Source organism: Garra rufa, chromosome 15, assembly GCF_049309525.1.
Source record: "Garra rufa chromosome 15, GarRuf1.0, whole genome shotgun sequence".
NCBI classification, from domain to species: Eukaryota; Metazoa; Chordata; class Actinopteri; order Cypriniformes; family Cyprinidae; genus Garra; species Garra rufa.
The window spans coordinates 44,394,457-44,421,452 of record NC_133375.1 but is presented as its reverse complement, the minus strand read 5'-3'; the positions used below and the strand labels follow the sequence as shown (position 1 = coordinate 44,421,452).

At 29.7% G+C, this 26,996-nt stretch overlaps 2 protein-coding genes across 2 annotated transcripts in view; both read left to right on the top strand.

Annotated features, from left to right (window-relative positions):
- LOC141286736 (leucine-rich repeat-containing protein 2-like) overlaps window positions 1-26,996 on the top strand; it is a 371,513-nt gene that overhangs the window by 166,472 nt on the left and 178,045 nt on the right. The window lies entirely within an intron of this gene.
- On the top strand, window positions 943-21,188 carry LOC141287781 (chondroitin sulfate N-acetylgalactosaminyltransferase 1-like). Its single transcript, XM_073819908.1, has 7 exons — window positions 943-1,519; window positions 15,299-15,515; window positions 15,592-15,693; window positions 18,784-18,962; window positions 20,567-20,655; window positions 20,759-20,840; window positions 20,905-21,188. The coding sequence occupies exons 1-7, from the start codon at window positions 943-945 to the stop codon at window positions 21,186-21,188; spliced, it is 1,530 nt and encodes a 509-aa protein (XP_073676009.1).

The window sequence follows — 26,996 nt, the reverse complement described above, 5'->3', positions numbered from 1 at the left end:
AACTCAGAGATATTTTGTTGCCACAACTTGATACAAAACTTTTTTCAGTATTTAAAACTACATCTTTGTTCTTTCCCTGAAAGCACCAAAAAAGAAAGGAGTATGTTTTACAAGAAAATACTATTTTAGTCTTTCTACTTCAAAATTAGTTTTTAATTCAGTGTTTTAATTCCTGTTTCTTTCTAATTAATTGCAAAATTTACTCAAAATTGTTTCTATACCCTTCTTTTATAAATTCAGTAGCCTAAAAAAAAATCTGAGAAATCTTGTTGCCACAACTTGATGCGAAAATTGATTTTCATCTTCAATATTTAGTCTAACATTCTTAAAATCTGAAGTCAATTTGCTTCTCAAATTACATTTGATTTAAGTCTTGTTTTCTGAAAAATGCATCAAAATGAAGTGAGTTTATGCTCAAAAAAAGAAAAAAAATAAGATCGAAAACTTAATTTAAAGGGAAGACAAAAAAATATTTTATATATATATATATTTTAAAATAGATTTTATTTGCGTTTCAAAATATATTTTAGTTTTCCTTTTTGCCATTTTTTAGATAATTTAAAATGTATTTCAAAATATATTTGAAAATATATACTTTCTGCTAAATAGGACTGACAGATATTTATGGAACCCATTTCTGCCACTGAATAATAAAAAAAGGTTATTGCGACTTATCTAACAATTCTGACTTTTCTCACAGAATTATGAGTTATAAACCCACAATTGTGAGTTATATAGTCAGAACTTGCATTTCTGATAAATAAAGTCAGGATTGCATGATAAAAAAAAAAGTTATAAAGACATAACTGTGTGATATAAACTGGAAACTGCAAGTTTTACAGTCAGAATTTCCTAAAATAGTCTTTTGAGTTAACCAAATCTGCATTATTCGACCAAAATCAAAAGCACTTGTATTAGTTATTGTTCCTGCATCAGTCAGTCATGCTAAAGCGATGGTTTCTAGGAAAGCGTATCGTCGCTGCTCTGCTCTTCAGCTTCGTTCTGCTCCTCTATCGTCAGGCCTGCAGATCTCAAACCCAACCTCCATCAAGATATCCAGCGGATGAAGACACATACGAGTCTTTACTGCACCAGCATGAGCGTCAGTACCTTCATCAGACCAGAAACCTGACCAGACTGATCTCGCAGCTGAAAGCAGAGCTGCAGGAGAGGAGCAGACAGCTGCAGAGATCTGCTGTGATCTTTCCTCTGGAGCACCAACAGCAGAACCAGTCAGAGCTGGAGGACTTCATGCGGAAACGGCTCAGACGGGCCGAGATCTTCACAGGAGAACCGCTGGAGAATGAGTTTGAGCTGTTGCCGTTCCAGACCTTCACTCTCCGGCAGGTCTATCAGCTGGAAAGCGGACTGACGCGTCTCCCGGTGGAAAGTCCGGTTCGTCAGGACCGCAGGAACGAGCTGAACGGAGCTTTAGAAGCGGCTCTACATTTGCTGAACGAACCTCAGCTCAGAGACTCCCAGCAGCGCAGGATTTACTCTCCTCAACACTTCTATGAAGGTCAGTCTTCTCAGAAAGCTATGCCGATTACTTTAGGGCTTTGTCAAATGCGGTTTAGAAATTCAGCAGCCTGAAAAACAAATCTGAGAAATCTTGTTGCCACAACTTGAATCAAAAATAGATTTTCTTTCTTAGAATGTAAAACTAATTAATTGCTGTTTTTTTTTTTTTTGTAATTAATAGTGAAATTTACTTGCAATTTCTAAGTGAAAATTGATTCTTTACTTTTCTCTTATGGCTTCGTCAAATGCGGTTTAGAAATTCAGCAGCCTGAAAAACAAATCTGAGAAATCTTGTTGCCACAACTTTAAGCAAAAAAAAAGATTTTCTTCCTCAGACTTTAAAACTATTTAATTGCATTTTTTTTTTTTGTGTAATTAATAGTGAAATCTACTTGCAATTTTTAAGTCAAAATTGATCCTATACTTTTCTCTTATGGCTTCGTCAAATGCTTTTTAGAAATTCAGCAGCCTGAAAAACAAATCTGAGAAAAAAAATGAAAAACAAATCTGAGAAATCTTGTTGCCACAACTTGAATCAAAAATAGATTTTCTTTCTTAGAATTTAAAACTATTTAATTGCTGTTTTTTTGTAATTAATACTGAAATCTACTTGCAATTTTTAAGTGAAAATTGATCCTATACTTTTCTCTTATGGCTTCGTCAAATGCGGTTTAGAAATTCAGCAGCCTGAAAAACAAATCTGAGAAATCTTGTTGCCACAACTTTAAGCAAAAAAAAAGATTTTCTTCCTCAGACTTTAAAACTATTTAATTGCATTTTTTTTTTTTGTGTAATTAATAGTGAAATCTACTTGCAATTTCTAAGTGAAAATTGATCCTATACTTTGCTCTTATGGCTTCGTCAAATGCGGTTTAGAAATTCAGCAGCCTGAAAAACAAATCTGAGGAAAAAAAAATGAAAAAATCTGAGAAATCTTGTTGCCACAACTTGAATCAAAAATAGATTTTCTTCCTCAGAATGTAAAACTATTTAATTGCTGTTTTTTGTAATTAATTGCAAAATTTACTCAAAATTGTTTCTATACCCTTCTTTTATAAATTCAGCAGTCTGAAAAACAAATCTGAAAAATCTTGTTGCCACAACTTGAATCAAAAAATAGATTTTCTTACTCAGAATTTAAAAGTATTTAATTGCTGTTTTTTGTAATTAACAGTAAAATTTACTTGCATTTTTTAAGTGAAAACTCAGAGATATTTTGTTGCCACAACTTGATACAAAACTTGATTTTCTTTTTTCAGTATTTAAAACTACATCTTTGTTCTTTCCCTGAAAGTACAAAAAAAACAGAAAGGAGTATGTTTTACAAAAAAATACTATTTTAGTCTTTCTACTTCAAAATTAGTTTTTAATTCAGTGTTTTAATTCTTGTTTCTTTGTAATTAATTGCAAAATTTACTCAAAATTGTTTTTATACCCTTCTTTTATAAATTCAGTAGCCTAAAAAAAATCTGAGAAATCTTGTTGCCACAACTTGAAGGAAAAAATAGATTTTCTTTCTTAGAATTTAAAACTATTTAATTGCTGTTTTTTTGTAATTAATTGCTAAATTTACTCAAAATTGTTTCTATACCCTTCTTTTATAAATTCAGCAGTCTGAAAAACAAATCTGAGAAAAAAATGAAAAACAAATCTGAGAAATCTTGTTGCCACAACTTGAATCAAAAATAGATTTTCTTCCTCAGAATGTAAAACTAATTAATTGCTGTTTTTTTTTTGTAATTAATAGTGAAATTTACTTGCAATTTCTAAGTGAAAATTGATTCTTTACTTTTCTCTTATGAGTTCATCAAATGCGGTTTAGAAATTCAGCAGCCTGAAAAACAAATCTGAGAAATCTTGTTGCCACAACTTTAAGCAAAAAAAAAGATTTTCTTCCTCAGACTTTAAAACTATTTAATTGCATTTTTTTTTTTGTGTAATTAATAGTGAAATCTACTTGCAATTTTTAAGTCAAAATTGATCCTATACTTTTCTCTTATGGCTTCGTCAAATGCTTTTTAGAAATTCAGCAGCCTGAAAAACAAATCTGAGAAAAAAAATGAAAAACAAATCTGAGAAATCTTGTTGCCACAACTTGAATCAAAAATAGATTTTCTTTCTTAGAATTTAAAACTATTTAATTGCTGTTTTTTTGTAATTAATACTGAAATCTACTTGCAATTTTTAAGTGAAAATTGATCCTATACTTTTCTCTTATGGCTTCGTCAAATGCGGTTTAGAAATTCAGCAGCCTGAAAAACAAATCTGAGAAATCTTGTTGCCACAACTTTAAGCAAAAAAAAAGATTTTCTTCCTCAGACTTTAAAACTATTTAATTGCATTTTTTTTTTTTGTGTAATTAATAGTGAAATCTACTTGCAATTTCTAAGTGAAAATTGATCCTATACTTTGCTCTTATGGCTTCGTCAAATGCGGTTTAGAAATTCAGCAGCCTGAAAAACAAATCTGAGGAAAAAAAAATGAAAAAATCTGAGAAATCTTGTTGCCACAACTTGAATCAAAAATAGATTTTCTTCCTCAGAATGTAAAACTATTTAATTGCTGTTTTTTGTAATTAATTGCAAAATTTACTCAAAATTGTTTCTATACCCTTCTTTTATAAATTCAGCAGTCTGAAAAACAAATCTGAAAAATCTTGTTGCCACAACTTGAATCAAAAAATAGATTTTCTTACTCAGAATTTAAAAGTATTTAATTGCTGTTTTTTGTAATTAACAGTAAAATTTACTTGCATTTTTTAAGTGAAAACTCAGAGATATTTTGTTGCCACAACTTGATACAAAACTTGATTTTCTTTTTTCAGTATTTAAAACTACATCTTTGTTCTTTCCCTGAAAGTACAAAAAAAACAGAAAGGAGTATGTTTTACAAAAAAATACTATTTTAGTCTTTCTACTTCAAAATTAGTTTTTAATTCAGTGTTTTAATTCTTGTTTCTTTGTAATTAATTGCAAAATTTACTCAAAATTGTTTTTATACCCTTCTTTTATAAATTCAGTAGCCTAAAAAAAATCTGAGAAATCTTGTTGCCACAACTTGAAGGAAAAAATAGATTTTCTTTCTTAGAATTTAAAACTATTTAATTGCTGTTTTTTTGTAATTAATTGCTAAATTTACTCAAAATTGTTTCTATACCCTTCTTTTATAAATTCAGCAGTCTGAAAAACAAATCTGAGAAAAAAATGAAAAACAAATCTGAGAAATCTTGTTGCCACAACTTGAATCAAAAATAGATTTTCTTCCTCAGAATGTAAAACTAATTAATTGCTGTTTTTTTTTTGTAATTAATAGTGAAATTTACTTGCAATTTCTAAGTGAAAATTGATTCTTTACTTTTCTCTTATGAGTTCATCAAATGCGGTTTAGAAATTCAGCAGCCTGAAAAACAAATCTGAGAAATCTTGTTGCCACAACTTTAAGCAAAAAAAAAGATTTTCTTCCTCAGACTTTAAAACTATTTAATTGCATTTTTTTTTTTTGTGTAATTAATAGTGAAATCTACTTGCAATTTTTAAGTCAAAATTGATCCTATACTTTTCTCTTATGGCTTCGTCAAATGCTTTTTAGAAATTCAGCAGCCTGAAAAACAAATCTGAGAAAAAAAATGAAAAACAAATCTGAGAAATCTTGTTGCCACAACTTGAATCAAAAATAGATTTTCTTTCTTAGAATTTAAAACTATTTAATTGCTGTTTTTTTGTAATTAATACTGAAATCTACTTGCAATTTTTAAGTGAAAATTGATCCTATACTTTTCTCTTATGGCTTCGTCAAATGCGGTTTAGAAATTCAGCAGCCTGAAAAACAAATCTGAGAAATCTTGTTGCCACAACTTTAAGCAAAAAAAAAGATTTTCTTCCTCAGACTTTAAAACTATTTAATTGCATTTTTTTTTTTTGTGTAATTAATAGTGAAATCTACTTGCAATTTCTAAGTGAAAATTGAGCCTATACTTTGCTCTTATGGCTTCGTCAAATGCTTTTTAGAAATTCAGCAGCCTGAAAAACAAATCTGAGAAAAAAAATGAAAAACAAATCTGAGAAATCTTGTTGCCACAACTTGAAGCAAAAATAGATTTTCTTTCTTAGAATTTAAAACTATTTAATTGCTGTTTTTTTGTAATTAATACTGAAATCTACTTGCAATTTTTAAGTGAAAATTGATCCTATACTTTTCTCTTATGGCTTCGTCAAATGCGGTTTAGAAATTCAGCAGCCTGAAAAACAAATCTGAGAAATCTTGTTGCCACAACTTTAAGCAAAAAAAAAGATTTTCTTCCTCAGACTTTAAAACTATTTAATTGCATTTTTTTTTTTTGTGTAATTAATAGTGAAATCTACTTGCAATTTCTAAGTGAAAATTGATCCTATACTTTGCTCTTATGGCTTCGTCAAATGCGGTTTAGAAATTCAGCAGCCTGAAAAACAAATCTGAGGAAAAAAAAATGAAAAAATCTGAGAAATCTTGTTGCCACAACTTGAATCAAAAATAGATTTTCTTCCTCAGAATGTAAAACTATTTAATTGCTGTTTTTTGTAATTAATTGCAAAATTTACTCAAAATTGTTTCTATACCCTTCTTTTATAAATTCAGCAGTCTGAAAAACAAATCTGAAAAATCTTGTTGCCACAACTTGAATCAAAAAATAGATTTTCTTACTCAGAATTTAAAAGTATTTAATTGCTGTTTTTTGTAATTAACTGTAAAATTTACTTGCATTTTTTAAGTGAAAACTCAGAGATATTTTGTTGCCACAACTTGATACAAAACTTGATTTTCTTTTTTCAGTATTTAAAACTACATCTTTGTTCTTTCCCTGAAAGTACAAAAAAAACAGAAAGGAGTATGTTTTACAAAAAAATACTATTTTAGTCTTTCTACTTCAAAATTAGTTTTTAATTCAGTGTTTTAATTCTTGTTTCTTTGTAATTAATTGCAAAATTTACTCAAAATTGTTTTTATACCCTTCTTTTATAAATTCAGTAGCCTAAAAAAAATCTGAGAAATCTTGTTGCCACAACTTGAAGGAAAAAATAGATTTTCTTTCTTAGAATTTAAAACTATTTAATTGCTGTTTTTTTGTAATTAATTGCTAAATTTACTCAAAATTGTTTCTATACCCTTCTTTTATAAATTCAGCAGCCTGAAAAACAAATCTGAGAAAAAAATGAAAAACAAATCTGAGAAATCTTGTTGCCACAACTTGAATCAAAAATAGATTTTCTTCCTCAGAATGTAAAACTAATTAATTGCTGTTTTTTTTTTTGTAATTAATAGTGAAATTTACTTGCAATTTCTAAGTGAAAATTGATTCTTTACTTTTCTCTTATGAGTTCATCAAATGCGGTTTAGAAATTCAGCAGCCTGAAAAACAAATCTGAGAAATCTTGTTGCCACAACTTTAAGCAAAAAAAAAGATTTTCTTCCTCAGACTTTAAAACTATTTAATTGCATTTTTTTTTTTTGTGTAATTAATAGTGAAATCTACTTGCAATTTCTAAGTGAAAATTGAGCCTATACTTTGCTCTTATGGCTTCGTCAAATGCTTTTTAGAAATTCAGCAGCCTGAAAAACAAATCTGAGAAAAAAAATGAAAAACAAATCTGAGAAATCTTGTTGCCACAACTTGAAGCAAAAATAGATTTTCTTCCTCAGAATGTAAAACTAATTAATTGCTGTTTTTTTTTTTTGTAATTAATAGTGAAATTTACTTGCAATTTATAAGTGAAAATTGATTCTATACTTTTCTTTTATGAGTTTGTCAAATGCAATTTAGAAATTCAGCAGCCTGATAAACAAATCTGAGAAATCTTGTTGCAACAACTTGAAGGAAAAAATAGATTTTCTTTCTTAGAATTTAAAACTATTTAATTGCTGTTTTTTTGTAATTAATACTGAAAATTGATTCTTTACTTTTCTCTTATGGCTTCGTCAAATGCGGTTTAGAAATTCAGCAGCCTGAAAAACAAATCTGAGAAATCTTGTTGCCACAACTTGAATCAAAAATAAATTTTCTTCCTTATAATTTAAAACTATTTAATTGCTGTTTTTTTGTACTTAATAGTGAAATCTACTTGCAATTTTTAAGTAAAAAATTGTTTATATACACCTTTCTCTTATGGCTTCGTCAAATGCGGTTTAGAAATTCAGCAGCCTGAAAAACAAATCTGAGAAAAAAAAATGAAAAAATCTGAGAAATCTTGTTGCCACAACTTGAAGCAAAAATAGATTTTCTTTCTTAGAATTTAAAACTATTTAATTGCTGTTTTTTTTTTGTAATTAATAGTGAAATCTACTTGCAATTTTTAAGTGAAAATTGATCCTATACTTTTCTCTTATGGCTTCGTCAAATGCGGTTTAGAAATTCAGCAGCCCGAAAAACAAATCTGAGAAATCTTGTTGCGACAACTTGAAGGAAAAAATAGATTTTCTTTCTTAGAATTTAAAACTATTTAATTGCTGTTTTTTTTTTTGTAATTAATAGTGAAATTTACTTGCAATTTCTAAGTGAAAATTGATCCTATACTTTTCTCTTATGGCTTCGTCAAATGCGGTTTAGAAATTCAGCAGCCTGATAAACAAATCTGAGAAATCTTGTTGCGACAACTTGAAGGAAAAAATAGATTTTCTTTCTTAGAATTTAAAACTAATTAATTGCTGTTTTTTGTAATTAATAGTGAAATTTACTTGCAATTTCTAAGTGAAAATTGATTCTATACTTTTCTCTTATGAGTTTGTCAAATGCAATTTAGAAATTCAGCAGCCTGATAAACAAATCTGAGAAATCTTGTTGCCACAACTTGAAGGAAAAAATAGATTTTCTTTCTTAGAATTTAAAACTATTTAATTGCTGTTTTTTTTGTAATTAATACTGAAAATTGATTCTTTACTTTTCTCTTATGGCTTCGTCAAATGCGGTTTAGAAATTCAGCAGCCTGAAAAACAAATCTGAGAAATCTTGTTGCCACAACTTGAATCAAAAATAAATTTTCTTCCTTAGAATTTAAAACTATTTAATTGCTGTTTTTTTGTACTTAATAGTGAAATCTACTTGCAATTTTTAAGTAAAAAATTGTTTATATACACCTTTCTTTTATGGCTTCGTCAAATGCGGTTTAGAAATTCAGCAGCCTGAAAAACAAATCTGAGAAAAAAAAATGAAAAAATCTGAGAAATCTTGTTGCCACAACTTGAAGCAAAAATAGATTTTCTTTCTTAGAATTTAAAACTATTTAATTGCTGTTTTTTTTTTGTAATTAATAGTGAAATCTACTTGCAATTTTTAAGTGAAAATTGATCCTATACTTTTCTCTTATGGCTTCGTCAAATGCGGTTTAGAAATTCAGCAGCCTGATAAACAAATCTGAGAAATCTTGTTGCCACAACTTGAATCAAAAAATAGATTTTCTTCCTCAGACTTTAAAAGTATTTAATTGCTGTTTTTTGTAATTAACAGTAAAATTTACTTGCATTTTTTAAGTGAAAACTCAGAGATATTTTGTTGCCACAACTTGATACAAAACTTGATTTTCTTTTTTCAGTATTTAAAACTACATCTTTGTTTTTTCCCTGAAAGTACCAAAAAAGAAAGGAGTATGTTTTACAAAAAAATACTATTTTAGTCTTTCTACTTCAAAATTAGTTTTTAATTCAGTGTTTTAATTCTTGTTTCTTTGTAATTAATTGCAAAATTTACTCAAAATTGTTTTTATACCCTTCTTTTATAAATTCAGTAGCCTAAAAAAAATCTGAGAAATCTTGTTGCCACAACTTGAAGGAAAAAATAGATTTTCTTTCTTAGAATTTAAAACTATTTAATTGCTGTTTTTTTGTAATTAATTGCTAAATTTACTCAAAATTGTTTCTATACCCTTCTTTTATAAATTCAGCAGTCTGAAAAACAAATCTGAGAAAAAAATGAAAAACAAATCTGAGAAATCTTGTTGCCACAACTTGAATCAAAAATAGATTTTCTTCCTCAGAATGTAAAACTAATTAATTGCTGTTTTTTTTTTTTGTAATTAATAGTGAAATTTACTTGCAATTTCTAAGTGAAAATTGATTCTTTACTTTTCTCTTATGAGTTCATCAAATGCGGTTTAGAAATTCAGCAGCCTGAAAAACAAATCTGAGAAATCTTGTTGCCACAACTTTAAGCAAAAAAAAAGATTTTCTTCCTCAGACTTTAAAACTATTTAATTGCATTTTTTTTTTTGTGTAATTAATAGTGAAATCTACTTGCAATTTCTAAGTGAAAATTGAGCCTATACTTTGCTCTTATGGCTTCGTCAAATGCTTTTTAGAAATTCAGCAGCCTGAAAAACAAATCTGAGAAAAAAAATGAAAAACAAATCTGAGAAATCTTGTTGCCACAACTTGAAGCAAAAATAGATTTTCTTCCTCAGAATGTAAAACTAATTAATTGCTGGTTTTTTTTTTTGTAATTAATAGTGAAATTTACTTGCAATTTATAAGTGAAAATTGATTCTATACTTTTCTTTTATGAGTTTGTCAAATGCAATTTAGAAATTCAGCAGCCTGATAAACAAATCTGAGAAATCTTGTTGCAACAACTTGAAGGAAAAAATAGATTTTCTTTCTTAGAATTTAAAACTATTTAATTGCTGTTTTTTTGTAATTAATACTGAAAATTGATTCTTTACTTTTCTCTTATGGCTTCGTCAAATGCGGTTTAGAAATTCAGCAGCCTGAAAAACAAATCTGAGAAATCTTGTTGCCACAACTTGAATCAAAAATAAATTTTCTTCCTTATAATTTAAAACTATTTAATTGCTGTTTTTTTGTACTTAATAGTGAAATCTACTTGCAATTTTTAAGTAAAAAATTGTTTATATACACCTTTCTTTTATGGCTTCGTCAAATGCGGTTTAGAAATTCAGCAGCCTGAAAAACAAATCTGAGAAAAAAAAATGAAAAAATCTGAGAAATCTTGTTGCCACAACTTGAAGCAAAAATAGATTTTCTTTCTTAGAATTTAAAACTATTTAATTGCTGTTTTTTTTTTGTAATTAATAGTGAAATCTACTTGCAATTTTTAAGTGAAAATTGATCCTATACTTTTCTCTTATGGCTTCGTCAAATGCGGTTTAGAAATTCAGCAGCCCGAAAAACAAATCTGAGAAATCTTGTTGCCACAACTTTAAGCAAAAAATAGATTTTCTTTCTTAGAATTTAAAACTATTTAATTGCTGTTTTTTTTTTGTAATTAATAGTGAAATTTACTTGCAATTTCTAAGTGAAAATTGATCCTATACTTTTCTCTTATGGCTTCGTCAAATGCGGTTTAGAAATTCAGCAGCCTGATAAACAAATCTGAGAAATCTTGTTGCGACAACTTGAAGGAAAAAATAGATTTTCTTTCTTAGAATTTAAAACTAATTAATTGCTGTTTTTTGTAATTAATAGTGAAATTTACTTGCAATTTCTAAGTGAAAATTGATTCTATACTTTTCTCTTATGAGTTTGTCAAATGCAATTTAGAAATTCAGCAGCCTGATAAACAAATCTGAGAAATCTTGTTGCCACAACTTGAAGGAAAAAATAGATTTTCTTTCTTAGAATTTAAAACTATTTAATTGCTGTTTTTTTTGTAATTAATACTGAAAATTGATTCTTTACTTTTCTCTTATGGCTTCGTCAAATGCGGTTTAGAAATTCAGCAGCCTGAAAAACAAATCTGAGAAATCTTGTTGCCACAACTTGAATCAAAAATAAATTTTCTTCCTTATAATTTAAAACTATTTAATTGCTGTTTTTTTGTACTTAATAGTGAAATCTACTTGCAATTTTTAAGTAAAAAATTGTTTATATACACCTTTCTTTTATGGCTTCGTCAAATGCGGTTTAGAAATTCAGCAGCCTGAAAAACAAATCTGAGAAAAAAAAATGAAAAAATCTGAGAAATCTTGTTGCCACAACTTGAAGCAAAAATAGATTTTCTTTCTTAGAATTTAAAACTATTTAATTGCTGTTTTTTTTTTGTAATTAATAGTGAAATCTACTTGCAATTTTTAAGTGAAAATTGATCCTATACTTTTCTCTTATGGCTTCGTCAAATGCGGTTTAGAAATTCAGCAGCCTGAAAAACAAATCTGAGAAATCTTGTTGCCACAACTTGAATCAAAAAATAGATTTTCTTCCTCAGACTTTAAAAGTATTTAATTGCTGTTTTTTGTAATTAACAGTAAAATTTACTTGCATTTTTTAAGTGAAAACTCAGAGATATTTTGTTGCCACAACTTGATACAAAACTTGATTTTCTTTTTTCAGTATTTAAAACGACATCTTTGTTTTTTCCCTGAAAGTACCAAAAAAGAAAGGAGTATGTTTTACAAAAAAATACTATTTTAGTCTTTCTACTTCAAAATTAGTTTTTAATTCAGTGTTTTAATTCTTGTTTCTTTGTAATTAATTGCAAAATTTACTCAAAATTGTTTTTATACCCTTCTTTTATAAATTCAGTAGCCTAAAAAAAATCTGAGAAATCTTGTTGCCACAACTTGAAGGAAAAAATAGATTTTCTTTCTTAGAATTTAAAACTATTTAATTGCTGTTTTTTTGTAATTAATTGCTAAATTTACTCAAAATTGTTTCTATACCCTTCTTTTATAAATTCAGCAGTCTGAAAAACAAATCTGAGAAAAAAATGAAAAACAAATCTGAGAAATCTTGTTGCCACAACTTGAATCAAAAATAGATTTTCTTTCTTAGAATGTAAAACTAATTAATTGCTGTTTTTTTTTTTGTAATTAATAGTGAAATTTACTTGCAATTTCTAAGTGAAAATTGATTCTTTACTTTTCTCTTATGAGTTCATCAAATGCGGTTTAGAAATTCAGCAGCCTGAAAAACAAATCTGAGAAATCTTGTTGCCACAACTTTAAGCAAAAAAAAAGATTTTCTTCCTCAGACTTTAAAACTATTTAATTGCATTTTTTTTTTTTTGTGTGTAATTAATAGTGAAATCTACTTGCAATTTCTAAGTGAAAATTGATCCTATACTTTGCTCTTATGGCTTCGTCAAATGCGGTTTAGAAATTCAGCAGCCTGAAAAACAAATCTGAGAAAAAAAAATGAAAAAATCTGAGAAATCTTGTTGCCACAACTTGAAGCAAAAATAGATTTTCTTCCTCAGAATGTAAAACTAATTAATTGCTGTTTTTTTTTTTTTGTAATTAATAGTGAAATTTACTTGCAATTTATAAGTGAAAATTGATTCTATACTTTTCTTTTATGAGTTTGTCAAATGCAATTTTGAAATTCAGCAGCCTGATAAACAAATCTGAGAAATCTTGTTGCAACAACTTGAAGGAAAAAATAGATTTTCTTTCTTAGAATTTAAAACTATTTAATTGCTGTTTTTTTTGTAATTAATACTGAAAATTGATTCTTTACTTTTCTCTTATGGCTTCGTCAAATGCGGTTTAGAAATTCAGCAGCCTGAAAAACAAATCTGAGAAAAAAAAATGAAAAAATCTGAGAAATCTTGTTGCCACAACTTGAAGCAAAAATAGATTTTCTTTCTTAGAATTTAAAACTATTTAATTGCTGTTTTTTTTTTTGTAATTAATAGTGAAATCTACTTGCAATTTTTAAGTGAAAATTGATCCTATACTTTTCTCTTATGGCTTCGTCAAATGCGGTTTAGAAATTCAGCAGCCCGAAAAACAAATCTGAGAAAAAAATGAAAAACAAATCTGAGAAATCTTTTTTGCCACAACTTGAAGCAAAAAAAAGATTTTCTTCCTCAGAATGTAAAACTAATTAATTGCTGTTTTTTTGTAATTAATAGTGAAATTTACTTGCAATTTCTAAGTGAAAATTGATTCTATACTTTTCTCTTATGAGTTTGTCAAATGCAATTTAGAAATTCAGCAGCCTGATAAACAAATCTGAGAAATCTTGTTGCCACAACTTGAATCAAAAAATAGATTTTCTTCCTCAGACTTTAAAAGTATTTAATTGCTGTTTTTTGTAATTAACAGTAAAATTTACTTGCATTTTTTAAGTGAAAACTCAGAGATATTTTGTTGCCACAACTTGACTCAAAACTTGATTTTCTTTTTTCAGTATTTAAAACTACATCTTTGTTCTTTCCCTGAAAGTACAAAAAAAGTATGTTTTACAAGAAAATACTATTTTAGTCTTTCTACTTCAAAATTAGTTTTTAATTCAGTGTTTTAATTCCTGTTTCTTTGTAATTAATTGCAAAATTTACTCAAAATTGTTTCTATACCCTTCTTTTATAAATTCAGTAGCCTAAAAAATCTGAGAAATCTTGTTGCCACAACTTGATGCAAAAATTGATTTTTATCTTCAATATTTGGTCTAACATTCTTAAAATCTTAAGTCAATTTGCTTCTCAAATTACGTTTGATTTAAGTCTTGTTTTCTGAAAAATGCATCAAAATGAAGTGAGTTTATGCTCAAAACAAGAAAAATTAAAAAAATAAGATCAAAAACTTAATTTAAAGGGAAGACAAAAAATATATTGGTAAAATATATATTTGTGTAAATATGTTCTGAAACAGATTTTATTTGTGTTTCAAAATATATTTTAGTTTTTTTTTTGCCATTTTTTAAATAATCTAAAATGTATTTCAAAATATATTTGAAAATATATACTTTCTGCTAAATAGGACTGACAGATATTTATGGAACCCATTTCTGCCACTGAATAATAAAAAAAGGTTATTGCGACTTATCTAACAATTCTGACTTTTTTTTCTTTCAGAATTATGAGTTATAAACCCACAATTGCGAGTTATATAGTCAGAACTTGCATTTCTGATAAATAAAGTCAGGATTGCATGATAAAAAGTCACAATTGCAAGTTATAAGGTCACAATTGCATGATATAAACTGGAAATTGCGAGTTATAAAGTCATAATTGTGTGATATAAACTGGAAATTGCGAGTTATAAAGTCATAATTGTGTGATATAAACTGGAAATTGCAAGTTTTACAGTCAGAATTTTAAGATAAAAAGTCGCTATTGCAAGTTAAGTCAGAATTGCATGATATAAACTCAAAATTGTGAGTTTTACAGTCAGAATTGTGAGATAAAATATCGTAATTGCGAAAAAAAAAGTCAGGATTGTGAGATATAAATTCAAAATTGCGAGTTTTAAAGTCAGAATTGTGTGATATACACTTGAAATTAAGGCAAAAAAGTCAGAATTGTAAGTTTATATGTCAAAATTCAGAGAAAAAAGTCAGAATTGTACATAAAAATCCCGCGATTCTGTCTTTAAAACTCACAATTGCGAGTGTATATCTTACACCAGATTATGCAAATCAGTTTTTTCCTTCATGAAAATGACAAAAATACTTCAAAACTACAAAATCATAAATCAGTTTAACACAAGTAGTTTTTTCACAAGCTGAGATAAATAATAAAATATAGATGTATGCATTTTCATAAACACAAAACGCCAGTAACACACATTATACTAAAATAATGCAATACACATCTATTTAACAACACACAAAAGCATAACTAATGGCAAAAATTTTAAAGAAATAGTTCATTCAGTAAAAAAAGAACATCAAATGTGAGTGACAAATGTGAATGTTTTTTCACTTCCATAAAGTGCACATTTAAGAGTATATTACTGTAAAATTACATTAGATTTATTATTTAAAACTTACCCTTCACCACTAAACAGGTTGCAGCATTTATGGTCATTTTTTACAGTAGTTGCTGCTTGAAAATGTAATTTCTCTTTAATGGCAGGAATCTTTCGCACGGAGATGGACAAAGGAACGTTATACGATCTGACGTTCAGAGAAAGCGGCGTTCCAGATTTCAGGAGGCTGGTGTTCTTCCGTCCGTTCGCACCGCTGATGAAGCTGAAGGAGGAACTGATGGACGCGTCTCAGATCCTCATCAATATAATCGTACCTCTGGCTGACACTGTGGACTCATTCAGACAATTCATGCAACATTTCAGGTACAACCCAATCTATTTTGAGTCGTCAGTGAGTTTGCACATCATGTGACATTCATTTCTTCTCTTTGTGTCTCAGTGAGGTTTGCATTCGTCAGGATGGACGGACGCATCTCACCGTGGTGTTTTTTGGGTCTGAAAAGATGGATGAAGTCAAAGGAATTCTGGATGCAATGTCAAGGTATAGAGAAAATAAAACATATGCAATAAACACAGTAAAAAAAGTGTCAAAATTGACAAAAAAGGACAACATTTTTTATTTGCTAAATATTTATGTAATTATATTTTCTACCAATATGTTTTTTGGTCATTGAAAATATATTTTAAAAATAAGAATACCCATATATTTCAACCAAAGGAAATACATGCACAACATTGTAACGCATTACTTTCAATAAAAAGTAACTAAGTAACTAATTAGTTATTTTTTTAGGGAGTAACTCAACATTGTAACGCATTACTTTCAATAAAAAGTAACTAAGTAACTAATTAGTTACTTTTTTAGGGAGTAACTGAACATTGTAACGTATTACTTTCCATAAAAAGTATCTAAGCAACGTAATTAGTTACTTTTAGGGAGTAACTCAATTTTGTAAAGCATAACTTTCCATAAAAAGTAACTAAGTAGCGCAATTAGTTACTTTTTTAGGGAGTAACTCAACATTGTAACGCATTACTTTCCATAAAAAGTATCTAAGTAACGTAATTAGTTACTTTTTTGGGGAGTAACTCAACATTGTAACGCATTACTTTCCATGAAAAGTATCTAAGTAACGTAATTAGTTACTTTTTTGGGGAGTAACTCAACATTGTAACGCATTACTTTCCATGAAAAGTATCTAAGTAACGTAATTAGTTACTTTTTTGGGGAGTAACTCAACATTGTAACGCATTACTTTCCATAAAAAGTATCTAAGTAACGTAATTAGTTACTTTTTTGGGGAGTAACTCAACATTGTAACGCATTACTTTCAATAAAAAGTAACTAAGTAACTAATTAGTTACTTTTTTTAGGGAGTAACTGAACATTGTAACGCATTACTTTCCATGAAAAGTATCTAAGCAACGTAATTAGTTACTTTTAGGGAGTAACTCAATTTTGTAAAGCATAACTTTCCATAAAAAGTATCTAAGCAACGTAATTAGTTACTTTTTTAGGGAGTAACTGAACATTGTAACGCATAACTTTCCATAAAAAGTATCTAAGCAACGTAATTAGTTACTTTTTTAGGGAGTAACTCAACATTGTAACGCATAACTTTCCATAAAAAGTATCTAAGCAACGTAATTAGTTACTTTTTTAGGGAGTAACTCAACATTGTAACGCATAACTTTCCATAAAAAGTATCTAAGCAACGTAATTAGTTACTTTTTTAGGGAGTAACTCAACATTGTAACGCATTACTTTCAATAAAAAGTAACTAAGTAACTAATTAGTTACTTTTTTAGGGAGTAACTGAACATTGTAACGCATAACTTTCCATAAAAAGTATCTAAGCAACGTAATTAGTTACTTTTTTAGGGAGTAACTCAACATTGTAACGCATAACTTTCCATAAAAAGTATCTAAGCAACGTAATTAGTTACTTTTTTAGGGAGTAACTCAACATTGTAACGCATTACTTTCAATAAAAAGTATCTAAGCAACGTAATTAGTTACTTTTTTAGGGAGTAACTCAACATTGTAACGCATTACTTTTCATAAAAAGTATCTAAGCAACGTAATTAGTTACTTTTTTAGGGAGTAACTCAACATTGTAACGCATTACTTTCAATAAAAAGTATCTAAGCAACGTAATTAGTTACTTTTTTAGGGAGTAACTGAACATTGTAACGCATTACTTTCCATGAAAAGTATCTAAGCAACGTAATTAGTTACTTTTTTAGGGAGTAACTGAACATTGTAACGCATAACTTTCCATAAAAAGTATCTAAGCAACGTAATTAGTTACTTTTAGGGAGTAACTCAATTTTGTAAAGCATAACTTTCCATAAAAAGTAACTAAGTAACTAATTAGTTACTTTTTTAGGGAGTAACTCAACATTGTAACGCATTACTTTCCATAAAAAGTATCTAAGCAACGTAATTAGTTACTTTTAGGGAGTAACTCAATTTTGTAACGCATAACTTTCCATAAAAAGTAACTAAGTAACGTAATTAGTTACTTTTTTAGGGAGTAACTGAACATTGTAACGCATTACTTTCCATAAAAAGTAACTAAGTAACTAATTAGTTACTTTTTTAGGGAGTAACTGAACATTGTAACGCATAACTTTCCATAAAAAGTATCTAAGCAACGTAATTAGTTACTTTTTTAGGGAGTAACTGAACATTGTAACGCATTACTTTCCATAAAAAGTATCTAAGCAACGTAATTAGTTACTTTTAGGGAGTAACTCAATTTTGTAAAGCATAACTTTCCATAAAAAGTAACTAAGTAACGTAATTAGTTATTTTTTAGGGAGTAACTCAACATTGTAATGCATTACTTTTAAAAGTTACTTTCCCCAACACTGGTCATGAATGCATGAATCAACGTTTCAGCAATTGACATCAAGAGCATAGGTCGTAAAAACAAATGTTTTGGAAATGAGTCTTTTTGTAATTCTGAGCCCATTGCAAACGTTTCTCTTTGTGAGTTTTCGAATATGTGTTTGTTGCTCAACAGTGGCTTTTTTATAGCTGCCCTTTTTAATAGCATTAATTTGTCTGAAAGGAACTGATCTGATTGATTCTTCTGTGCTGTGAATCACTCGCAAATCTTGTGACAGTTCAATGATCTCTTTTCAGTTTTTGCAAAATATCTATTGTTTTCAAGACATTTCTTCCTCCCCATATTGCATGAGAATTGTGACTTGCTTAATAATGTGGAACAACCTTTTTAAGTAGGTTTGCATTTAACTAAGATCACCTGGCAAACTAATTAACTAACCTGTCTAAGATTGATAGCAATTACCTTAAAACATGAGAAATAAAACAAACACTTTCTTTGAAAAAAAAAAAAAAGAAATGAATTCCTACTGATATGTCACTATATACATGATAATTTGGAACACAGTGTATAACATATTTGAATAAAAAAAATAAAAAAATAAAAGTAAGATTGGATGATGCATTTTTTTCACCCTGACTTGTATTTTGAAATATATTTTAGTATATGAAACTGAAGTTGAAACAAATTTCAAAAATACTTTTTGTTGAGTTTCTGAGGCTGCATCACAACAAAGTGAGTCACGATGATAAAACTCTAGATGAGTCTCTGTCCTGCAGGAGAATGAAATACAGGAACCTGACTCTGATCCATCTGAACGAAGCGTTCTCCAGAAGACGAGGCCTGGATGTCGGCGCTCGAGCCTGGAAGCGAAGCAACGTCCTTCTGTTTTTCTGTGATGTGAACGTTCGGTTTACAGCAGAGTTTCTAAACTCCTGCCGTATGAATGCAGAACCAGGTACAAAACTGAGAAACAACTGTCAACAACTCTTTCATAAAGAAAAATGTCAAATCATATTTAAAGGCATACTCTTATGTCTCCAATGACTTTACCATAGAGCAGCCCTTACGAAAAAGACGTTTATTCAAGTGTGCTATTAGCAGTGGTGTATAAAGTACCTGAAAGCCATACTTAAGTAAAAGTACAGATATCTTACCAGAAAATAACTTTGGTAGAAGTTAAAGTCACCGTTTAGAATATTACTTGAGTAAAAGTCTTAAAGTATGTGATATTTATTGTACTTAAGTACAAAAAGTATTTTTTTAATCTTAAATGTACTTAAGAATTGAAAGTAAAAGTACAAGTAAATGCAATTTTTTTCCACAATTATGAGTTTATATCATCCATTTCTGAGAAAAAAAGTCCGATAATGAGTTTATATTGCAATTCTGACTTTATTTCTCACAATTGTGAATTTATATGACCCAATTTGGAGAGAAAAAAGTCAAAATTTGCATTTATGAAGAAAATTATCTCTCATAATTTCGAGTTTATATCATCCATTTCTTAGAAAAAAAGTACGAATTATGAGTTTATATTGCAATTCTGACTTTATTTCTCACAATTGTGAATTTATATTACCAATTTTGAGAGAAAAAGTCAGAAATGCCAGATACAAATTGCACTTGTGAGGAAAAAAGTCAGAATTATTTCTCATAATTTCGAGTTTATATTATCAATTTCTAAAAAAAAAAAAAAAAAAAATCAGAATTCTAAGTTAATATCTCGCAATTCTGATATTATCTCTCGCAATTGCAAGTTTATATCACCCAATTCTGCGAAAAAAGACAGAATTTAGTTTGTATCACGCAATTCTGGGGGAAAAAAGCCATAATTTCCTGAAAAGAAGTTCTTCAAACTCACATTTGCGAGAAAAAAAAAGTCAGAATTGTGTGTTTTATCTTGCAATTCTGACTTTTTTCTGATATAAAAAGTCAGAATGATGAGTTGATAAACTTTGAGTTTGCTCACAAAAACTTTTGTGATGGAAATAAAGAGGTGAAAGAAAAACATTTTTTGAGGGAAAGGCAATATTTTTGTGAGCAAACACTTTCTAGATAGTTGTGAATTTACATCTCGCAATTAAGATCCTGACTTCTGACTATTTTGTAGTAAGTAACGAATAAGCTTCGGGGAAATGTATCGGAGTAAAAGTATACATTTTAATTAGGAAATGAAGTGGAGTAAAAGTAAAAGTAGGCTGAAAAATAAAAACTCAAGTAAAGTAAAGTGATAAAGTGCAAAAAAAAAAAGAAATATTGAGAAAATCACCATTAAAGTTGTTCAAATGAAGTTCTTAGAAATGCATTTTGCAGTAGGAAGTTTACAAAGTATCTTCATGGAACATTATTTTAGCTTAATATCCTAATGATTTTTAGCATAAAAGAAAAATAGATCATTTTGACCCATGCAATGTATTTTTGGCTACAAATTAGTTTTTAGTCTCACTCCAAAAAACCTTGTTTCATAGATTAGATGGCAAAAATGTGATTAGCAGCCTTAAGAGGGCGCCACTGAACTTTGTGTGTGTGTTATTTTGACGTTTGCTTGTGCTCTCACAGGTAAAAAGGTGTTTTATCCAATAATGTTTAGCCTGTATAATCCAGAGATCATCTATGGTCAACACATCCCTTCTGCTGAAGATCAGCTGGTAAGATCTTCTTTATTAAGTCTAAGTTCTTATATAACTTCACAAAGACATCATTCTGAAAACTACGTCATAAGTCTTGGAAAAATGTGCTTTTCATTGGCAGGTGATCAGGAAAGATTTTGGCTTCTGGAAGGATGTTGATTTTGGGACGACGTGTCAGTACAGATCAGACTTCATGAACACAGGTAATAGAATGAGATTCTGGCGTGTGGTTGAGTTTGTGTTTGATCTTCTGTGTTTCCTCTAAAGGTGGGTTTGATGTGTTTGTGAAAGGCGGAGCTTCAGAAGATGTTCATCTCTACAGGAAGTTCCTGCACAGCAATCTGATGGTGGTTCGCGCTCCGTCACGCGGCCTGTTTCACGTGTGGCATCCGACTGTCTGTCACGCACATTTATCCAGCGAGGCGTTTACACTGTGTTTGCAGACCAAAGCGCTGAACGAGGCGTCTCACAGTCAGCTGGGACAGATGATCTTCCACCAGCAGATCAACAATCATCTGCACAAATACAACCAACACAATGTGAAGTCATGAGGAACAGATCTTGTTCTAAGACAATGATGAAATATGAACTTATAGTGAGTGTTTGAGCTGAAGTTCACTAGTTGTGTAGAGCTGATTTACTGCAGAAATAAAGTTTGTTTCATAATTTTGTTTCACAAAAATCTTCTAAGATTCAAATCACTTACTCGAAAAAAACTGACTGACATTTGAATCTTTTAATCAACAAAACCAACCAATATTTAAATCTCTTAATCCAACAAAATAGACTGATATATAGGTCTCTTAATTAAACAAAACCGGCCAATATTTAATTCTCTTAATTGAACAAAACTGACCGATATTTATGTATTTTAATCAAAGGAAACAGTCCAATATTTAAATCTATTTCTAGAACAAAACAACCAAGATTTAAATCTCTTAATTGAACAAAACCAACCAATATTTAAAGCTCTTAATCAAATAAAATACACAGATATTTATGTCTTTTAATCAAACAAAACCATCTGATAATTAAATCTATTTCTAGAACAAAACAACCAATATTTAAGTCCCTTAATTGAACAAAACCAACCCATATTTAAATCTATTTCTAGAACAAAACAACCAATATTTTAATCTCATAATTAAACAAAACCAGCCAATATTTGAAATTCTTAATCAAATAAAATAGACCGATATTTAGGTCTCTTAATTGAACAAAACTGAATGATATTTAAATCTCCTAATCAAACAAAATAGACCAATATTTAGGTCTCTTAATTGAACAAAACCAGCCAATATGCAAATCAGAATCAGAATCAGAATGAGCTTTATTGCCAGGTATGTTTGCACATACTAGGAATTTGTTTTTGTGACAGAAGCTCCACAGTGCTACAGAATGACAGTGACAAGACGATACATATTATAAAAAAGAACAATATAGAAGTATACAAGACAGACAATGTGCAAAAATAGCAAAGACATTTGAATGGAAGTAAGTATGTGCTTTAAATAAATAACGGAAAAATGAATAAAGAGTGTATAGTGTTGTATGTTCCACGATCAAGTGTTCATGAGATGGATTGCCTGAGGAAAGAAACTGTTTCGGTGTCTGGTCGTTCTTGTGCTCAGTGCTCTGTAGCGCCGACCGGATGGTAACAGTTCAAAGAGCGAGTGTGCTGGATGTGAGGGGTCCAGAGTAATTTTGGCAGCCCTTTTTCGTACTCTGGATAAGTAGAGATCTTGAAGGGTAGGGAGGGTTGTACCAATGATTCGTTCAGCAGTCCGGACTATCCGACATAGTCTTCTGAGATCAGAATTGGTAGCTGAGCTGAACCAGATGGTAATTGAAGTGCAGAGGACGGATTCAATAATGGCAGAGTAAAACTGTTTCAGCAGTTCCTGTGGCAGGTTGAGCTTCCTCAGCTGGCGGAGGAAGTACAGCCTCTGCTGGGCCTTTTTCACAATGGAGTCTATGTGAATGTCCCACTTCAGGTCCTGAGAGATGGTATTTCCAAGGAACCTGAATGACTCCACTGTGTTTACGGTGCTGTTCATGATGGTGAGTGGGGGGAGAGCAGGGTTTTTTTTCCTGAAGTCTATGATCATCTCCACAGTTTTGAGCGTGTTGAGCTCCAGGTTGTTATGACTGCACCAGACAGCCAGCTCTTTTACCTCCTGTCTGTAAGCAGACTCGTCACCGTCCTGAATGAGGCCGATAAGTGTGGTGTCGTCTGCAAACTTCAGGAGCTTGACAGAGGGGTCTTTGGAGGTACAGTCATTAGTATACAGGGAGAAGAGCAGTGGGGAGAGGACACAACCCTGAGGGGCGCCAGTGCTGATAGTCCGGGTGCTGGATGAGAATTTTCCCAGCCTCACTAGCTGCTGCCTGTCTGTCAGGAAGCTGTTGATCCACTGACAGACTGACGTGGGCACAGAGAGCTGAGTTAGTTTGGGCAGGAGGAGGTTTGGGATGATAGTGTTGAAGGCTGAACTGAAGTCCACAAACAGGATCCTCACGTAAGTCCCTGATTTGTCCAGATGCTGCAGTATGAAATGTAGACTCATGTTCACTGCATCATCTACGGACCTGTTTGCTCGATAAGCAAACTGCAGGGGGTCCAGTAAGGGTCCGGCGATGTCCTTCAAATAAGCCAGAACCAGAATCTCTTAATGAAACAAAACTGACCGATACTTATGTCTTTTATTCGAACAAAACCGGCCGATATTTAAATATTTCTAGAACAAACAACCAATATTTAAATCTCTTAATCAAAAACTGACCGATATTTATGTCTTTTATTCTAACAAAACCGGATGATATTTTAATCTATGACTAGAACAAAACCACCAAAATTTAATTCCCTTAATTGAACAAAACTGACCGATATTTATGTATTTTAATTAGGGGTGGGCATAGATTAATTTTTTTAATCTAGATTAATCTAGATTAAATCTTGGAATTAATCTAGATTAATCTAGATTAAAATGGCTGATTTGAATTCTGCTGAAGGCATTCAGAATATGTGTGCTACCCAAATAATGACTTAAAGTCTTTGAGAATGGATCATAAAGCTCATAAAGCTGTTCTATGATCATTTGTTGATGAAAATAAATTATGTTCAATTAGATGTACTTGTGTTTACTAACTAACTAACAATGAAATTATTTTTTCTACCTATTAGATTGTGTTTTTTTAACGTCAACACCTACCCAGCCCATTACATGTTACACCGTACTTTTATTTTGACAGGTTGCCTTGAAGTTTCTGTATCATACAGTATGATATGATGCTAGGTTTCTCAAATGAAACGGTAAAAGTGACACTCACAGCAGTTTGGGAGATTGAGTTTATCTGTTCATGTGAGATGAAAATGCCAAAAATGACCGGGAGCGTCACGTGTGTTTCAGTATGCGTGTAGTAAAAGCTCGTCTCCGCAATGCATACATACAGCTAGGCAAACGGAACATATCGGATTCATATTAAAACGGTCTTTTTGCATTTCAGTTTTCACATACACTAGTCCATATCGCGATTTGAATTAAGTGACTGACCAACATTTGATTTATGAATCCAAAAAACGACGAATTTACGTGGCATTTCGCTATAGTAGATTCGGTTTTTATGAATGGAGGACTACGTGATCCCGTCTGTGTTTTGGCGGAGGAGACGTAAACGCGCGAACATATTCTATAGTCTTCGGTATACATCCGCGTTAAACTATCAAGGTGAAAGTCATCATAGCTTGCGTAGTTTAGAGCCAGCTCCCAACCCAATTTTGAGAATAGATTAACGGCGATATTTTTTTTATCGCGCGATAAGAGTTTCACGTTAACGCAGCACGTTAACGCCGATAACGGCCCACCACTAATTTTAATCAAACTAAACAGTTCTGATATTTAAATCTATTATTAGAACAAAACAACCAAAATTTAAACCTCTTAATCGAACAAAACTGACCGATATTTATGTCTTTTATTCAAACAAAACAGGCCGATATTTAAATCTATTACTAGAACAAAACAACCAATATATAAGTCCCTTAATTGAAAAAAACGACCGATATTTGTCTTTTAATCAAACAAAATTCAGATATTTAAATCTATTTCAAGAACAAAACAACCAAGATTTAAATCTCTCAATCGAACAAAACTGACCGATATTTGTCTTTTATTCGAACAAAACTGGCTGATATACAGCTATTACTAGAACAAAACAACCAATATTTAAGTCCCTTAATTGAACAAAACCGACCAATATTTAAAGCTCTTAATCAAATAAAATACACCAATATTTATGTCTTTTAATCAAACAAAATTGTCCGATATTTAAATCTATTTCTAGAACAAAACAACCAAGATTTAAATCTCTTAATTGAACAAAACCAGCCAATATTAGAATTTCTTAAACAAACAAAATAGACAGATATTTATGTCTCTTAATTGAACCAAACTGTACGATATTTAAATCTCCTAATCAAACAAAATAGATCAATATTTAGGTCTCTTAAATGAACAAAACCAACCAATATTTAAAGCTCTTAATCAAATAAAATACACCGATATTTATGTCTTTTAATCAAACAAAACCATCTGATAGTTAAATCTATTTCTAGAACAAAACAACCAATATTTAAGTCCCTTAATTGAACAAAACCAACCCATATTTAAATCTATTTCTAGAACAAAACAACCAAGATTTTAATCTCTTAATGAAACAAAACTGACCTAAAACTGACTTAAATCTATTACTAGAACAAAACAACCTATATTTAAATTTTCTAATCATACAAAACCAGATGATATTTATGTATTTCAATCAAACAAAACTAGGCAATATCTATTACTAGAACAAAACAAGCAATATTTAATTCCCTTAATTGAACAAAACCAGATGATCTTTATGTATGTTAATCGAACAAAACTGGCTAATATTTAAATCTATTACTAGAACTAAACAACCTATATTTAAATCTCCTAAACAAAACCAGCCGATATTTATGTATTTTAATCAAACAAAACTGGTCGATATTCAAATCTATTACTAGAACAAAACAACCTATATTTAAATTTTCTAATCATACAAAACCAGCCGATATTTATGTATTTTAATCAAACAAAACTAGCCAATATCTATTACTAGAAAAAAACAAGCAATATTTAATTCCCTTAATTGAACAAAACCAGCCGATATTTATGTATTTTAATCAAACAAAACTGGTCGATATTCAAATCTATTACTAGAACAAAACAACCAATATTTACATCTCTTAATTGAACAATACCAACCGATATTTTGGTCTTTTATTCAGACAAAGCTTGCCAATATTTAAATCTATTACTAGAACAAAACAACCAATATTTAAATTTTCTAATCATACAAAACCAGACGATATTTATGTATTTTAATCAAACAAAACTAGCCAATATCTATTACTAGAACAAAACAAGCAATATTTAATTCCCTTAATTGAACAAAACCAGACGATATTTATGTATTTTAATCAAACAAAACTGGTCGATATTCAAATCTATTACTAGAACAAAACAACCAATATTTACATCTCTTAATTGAACAATACCAACCGATATTTTGGTCTTTTATTCAGACAAAGTTTGCCAATATTTAAATCTATTACTAGAACAAAACAACCAATATTTAAATTTTCTAATCATACAAAACCAGACGATATTTATGTATTTTAATCAAACAAAACTAGCCAATATCTATTACTAGAACAAAACAAGCAATATTTAATTCCCTTAATTGAACAAAACCAGACGATATTTATGTATTTTAATCAAACAAAACTGGTCGAAATTCAAATCTATTACTAGAACAAAACGACCTATATTTAAATTTTCTAATCATACAAAACCAGACGATATTTATGTATTTTAATCAAACAAAACTAGCCAATATCTATTACTAGAACAAAACAAGCAATATTTAATTCTCTTAATTGAACAAAACCAGCCGATATTTATGTATTTTAATCAAACAAAATGAGACAATATTTAAACCTCTTTTTTAATTGAACAAAACCAGTTGACATTTAAATCTTGAAATCAAAATCTCCTAATTGAACAAAACCGACCGATATTTATGTCCTTTAATCAAACAAAACCGGACAATATTTCAATCTATTACTAGAACAAAACCAACCAAATATGTAAGTCTCTTAATTGAACAAAACTGACTGATATTTATATATTTTATTCAAACAAAATCAGACAATGTTTAAACCTCTTAACTGAACAAAACCAACCGATATTCAAGTCTTGAAATGAACAGAACATACCGATATTTAAATCTATTACTAGAACAAAAATGACCAACACTTAAATCTCTTAGTCAAA

What these genes read in the sequence shown, in the direction of transcription:
- LOC141287781 (XM_073819908.1), top strand. Translation starts at nt 943, where the DNA reads ATGCTAAAGCGATGGTTTCTAGGAAAGCGTATCGTCGCTGCTCTGCTC. An exon ending in ATTCTGGATGCAATGTCAAG is followed by an intron (nt 15,694 to 18,783) that starts GTATAGAGAAAA and finishes TCTGTCCTGCAG; the next exon opens with GAGAATGAAATACAGGAACC. An exon ending in CTTCTGCTGAAGATCAGCTG is followed by an intron (nt 20,656 to 20,758) that starts GTAAGATCTTCT and finishes TTTCATTGGCAG; the next exon opens with GTGATCAGGAAAGATTTTGG.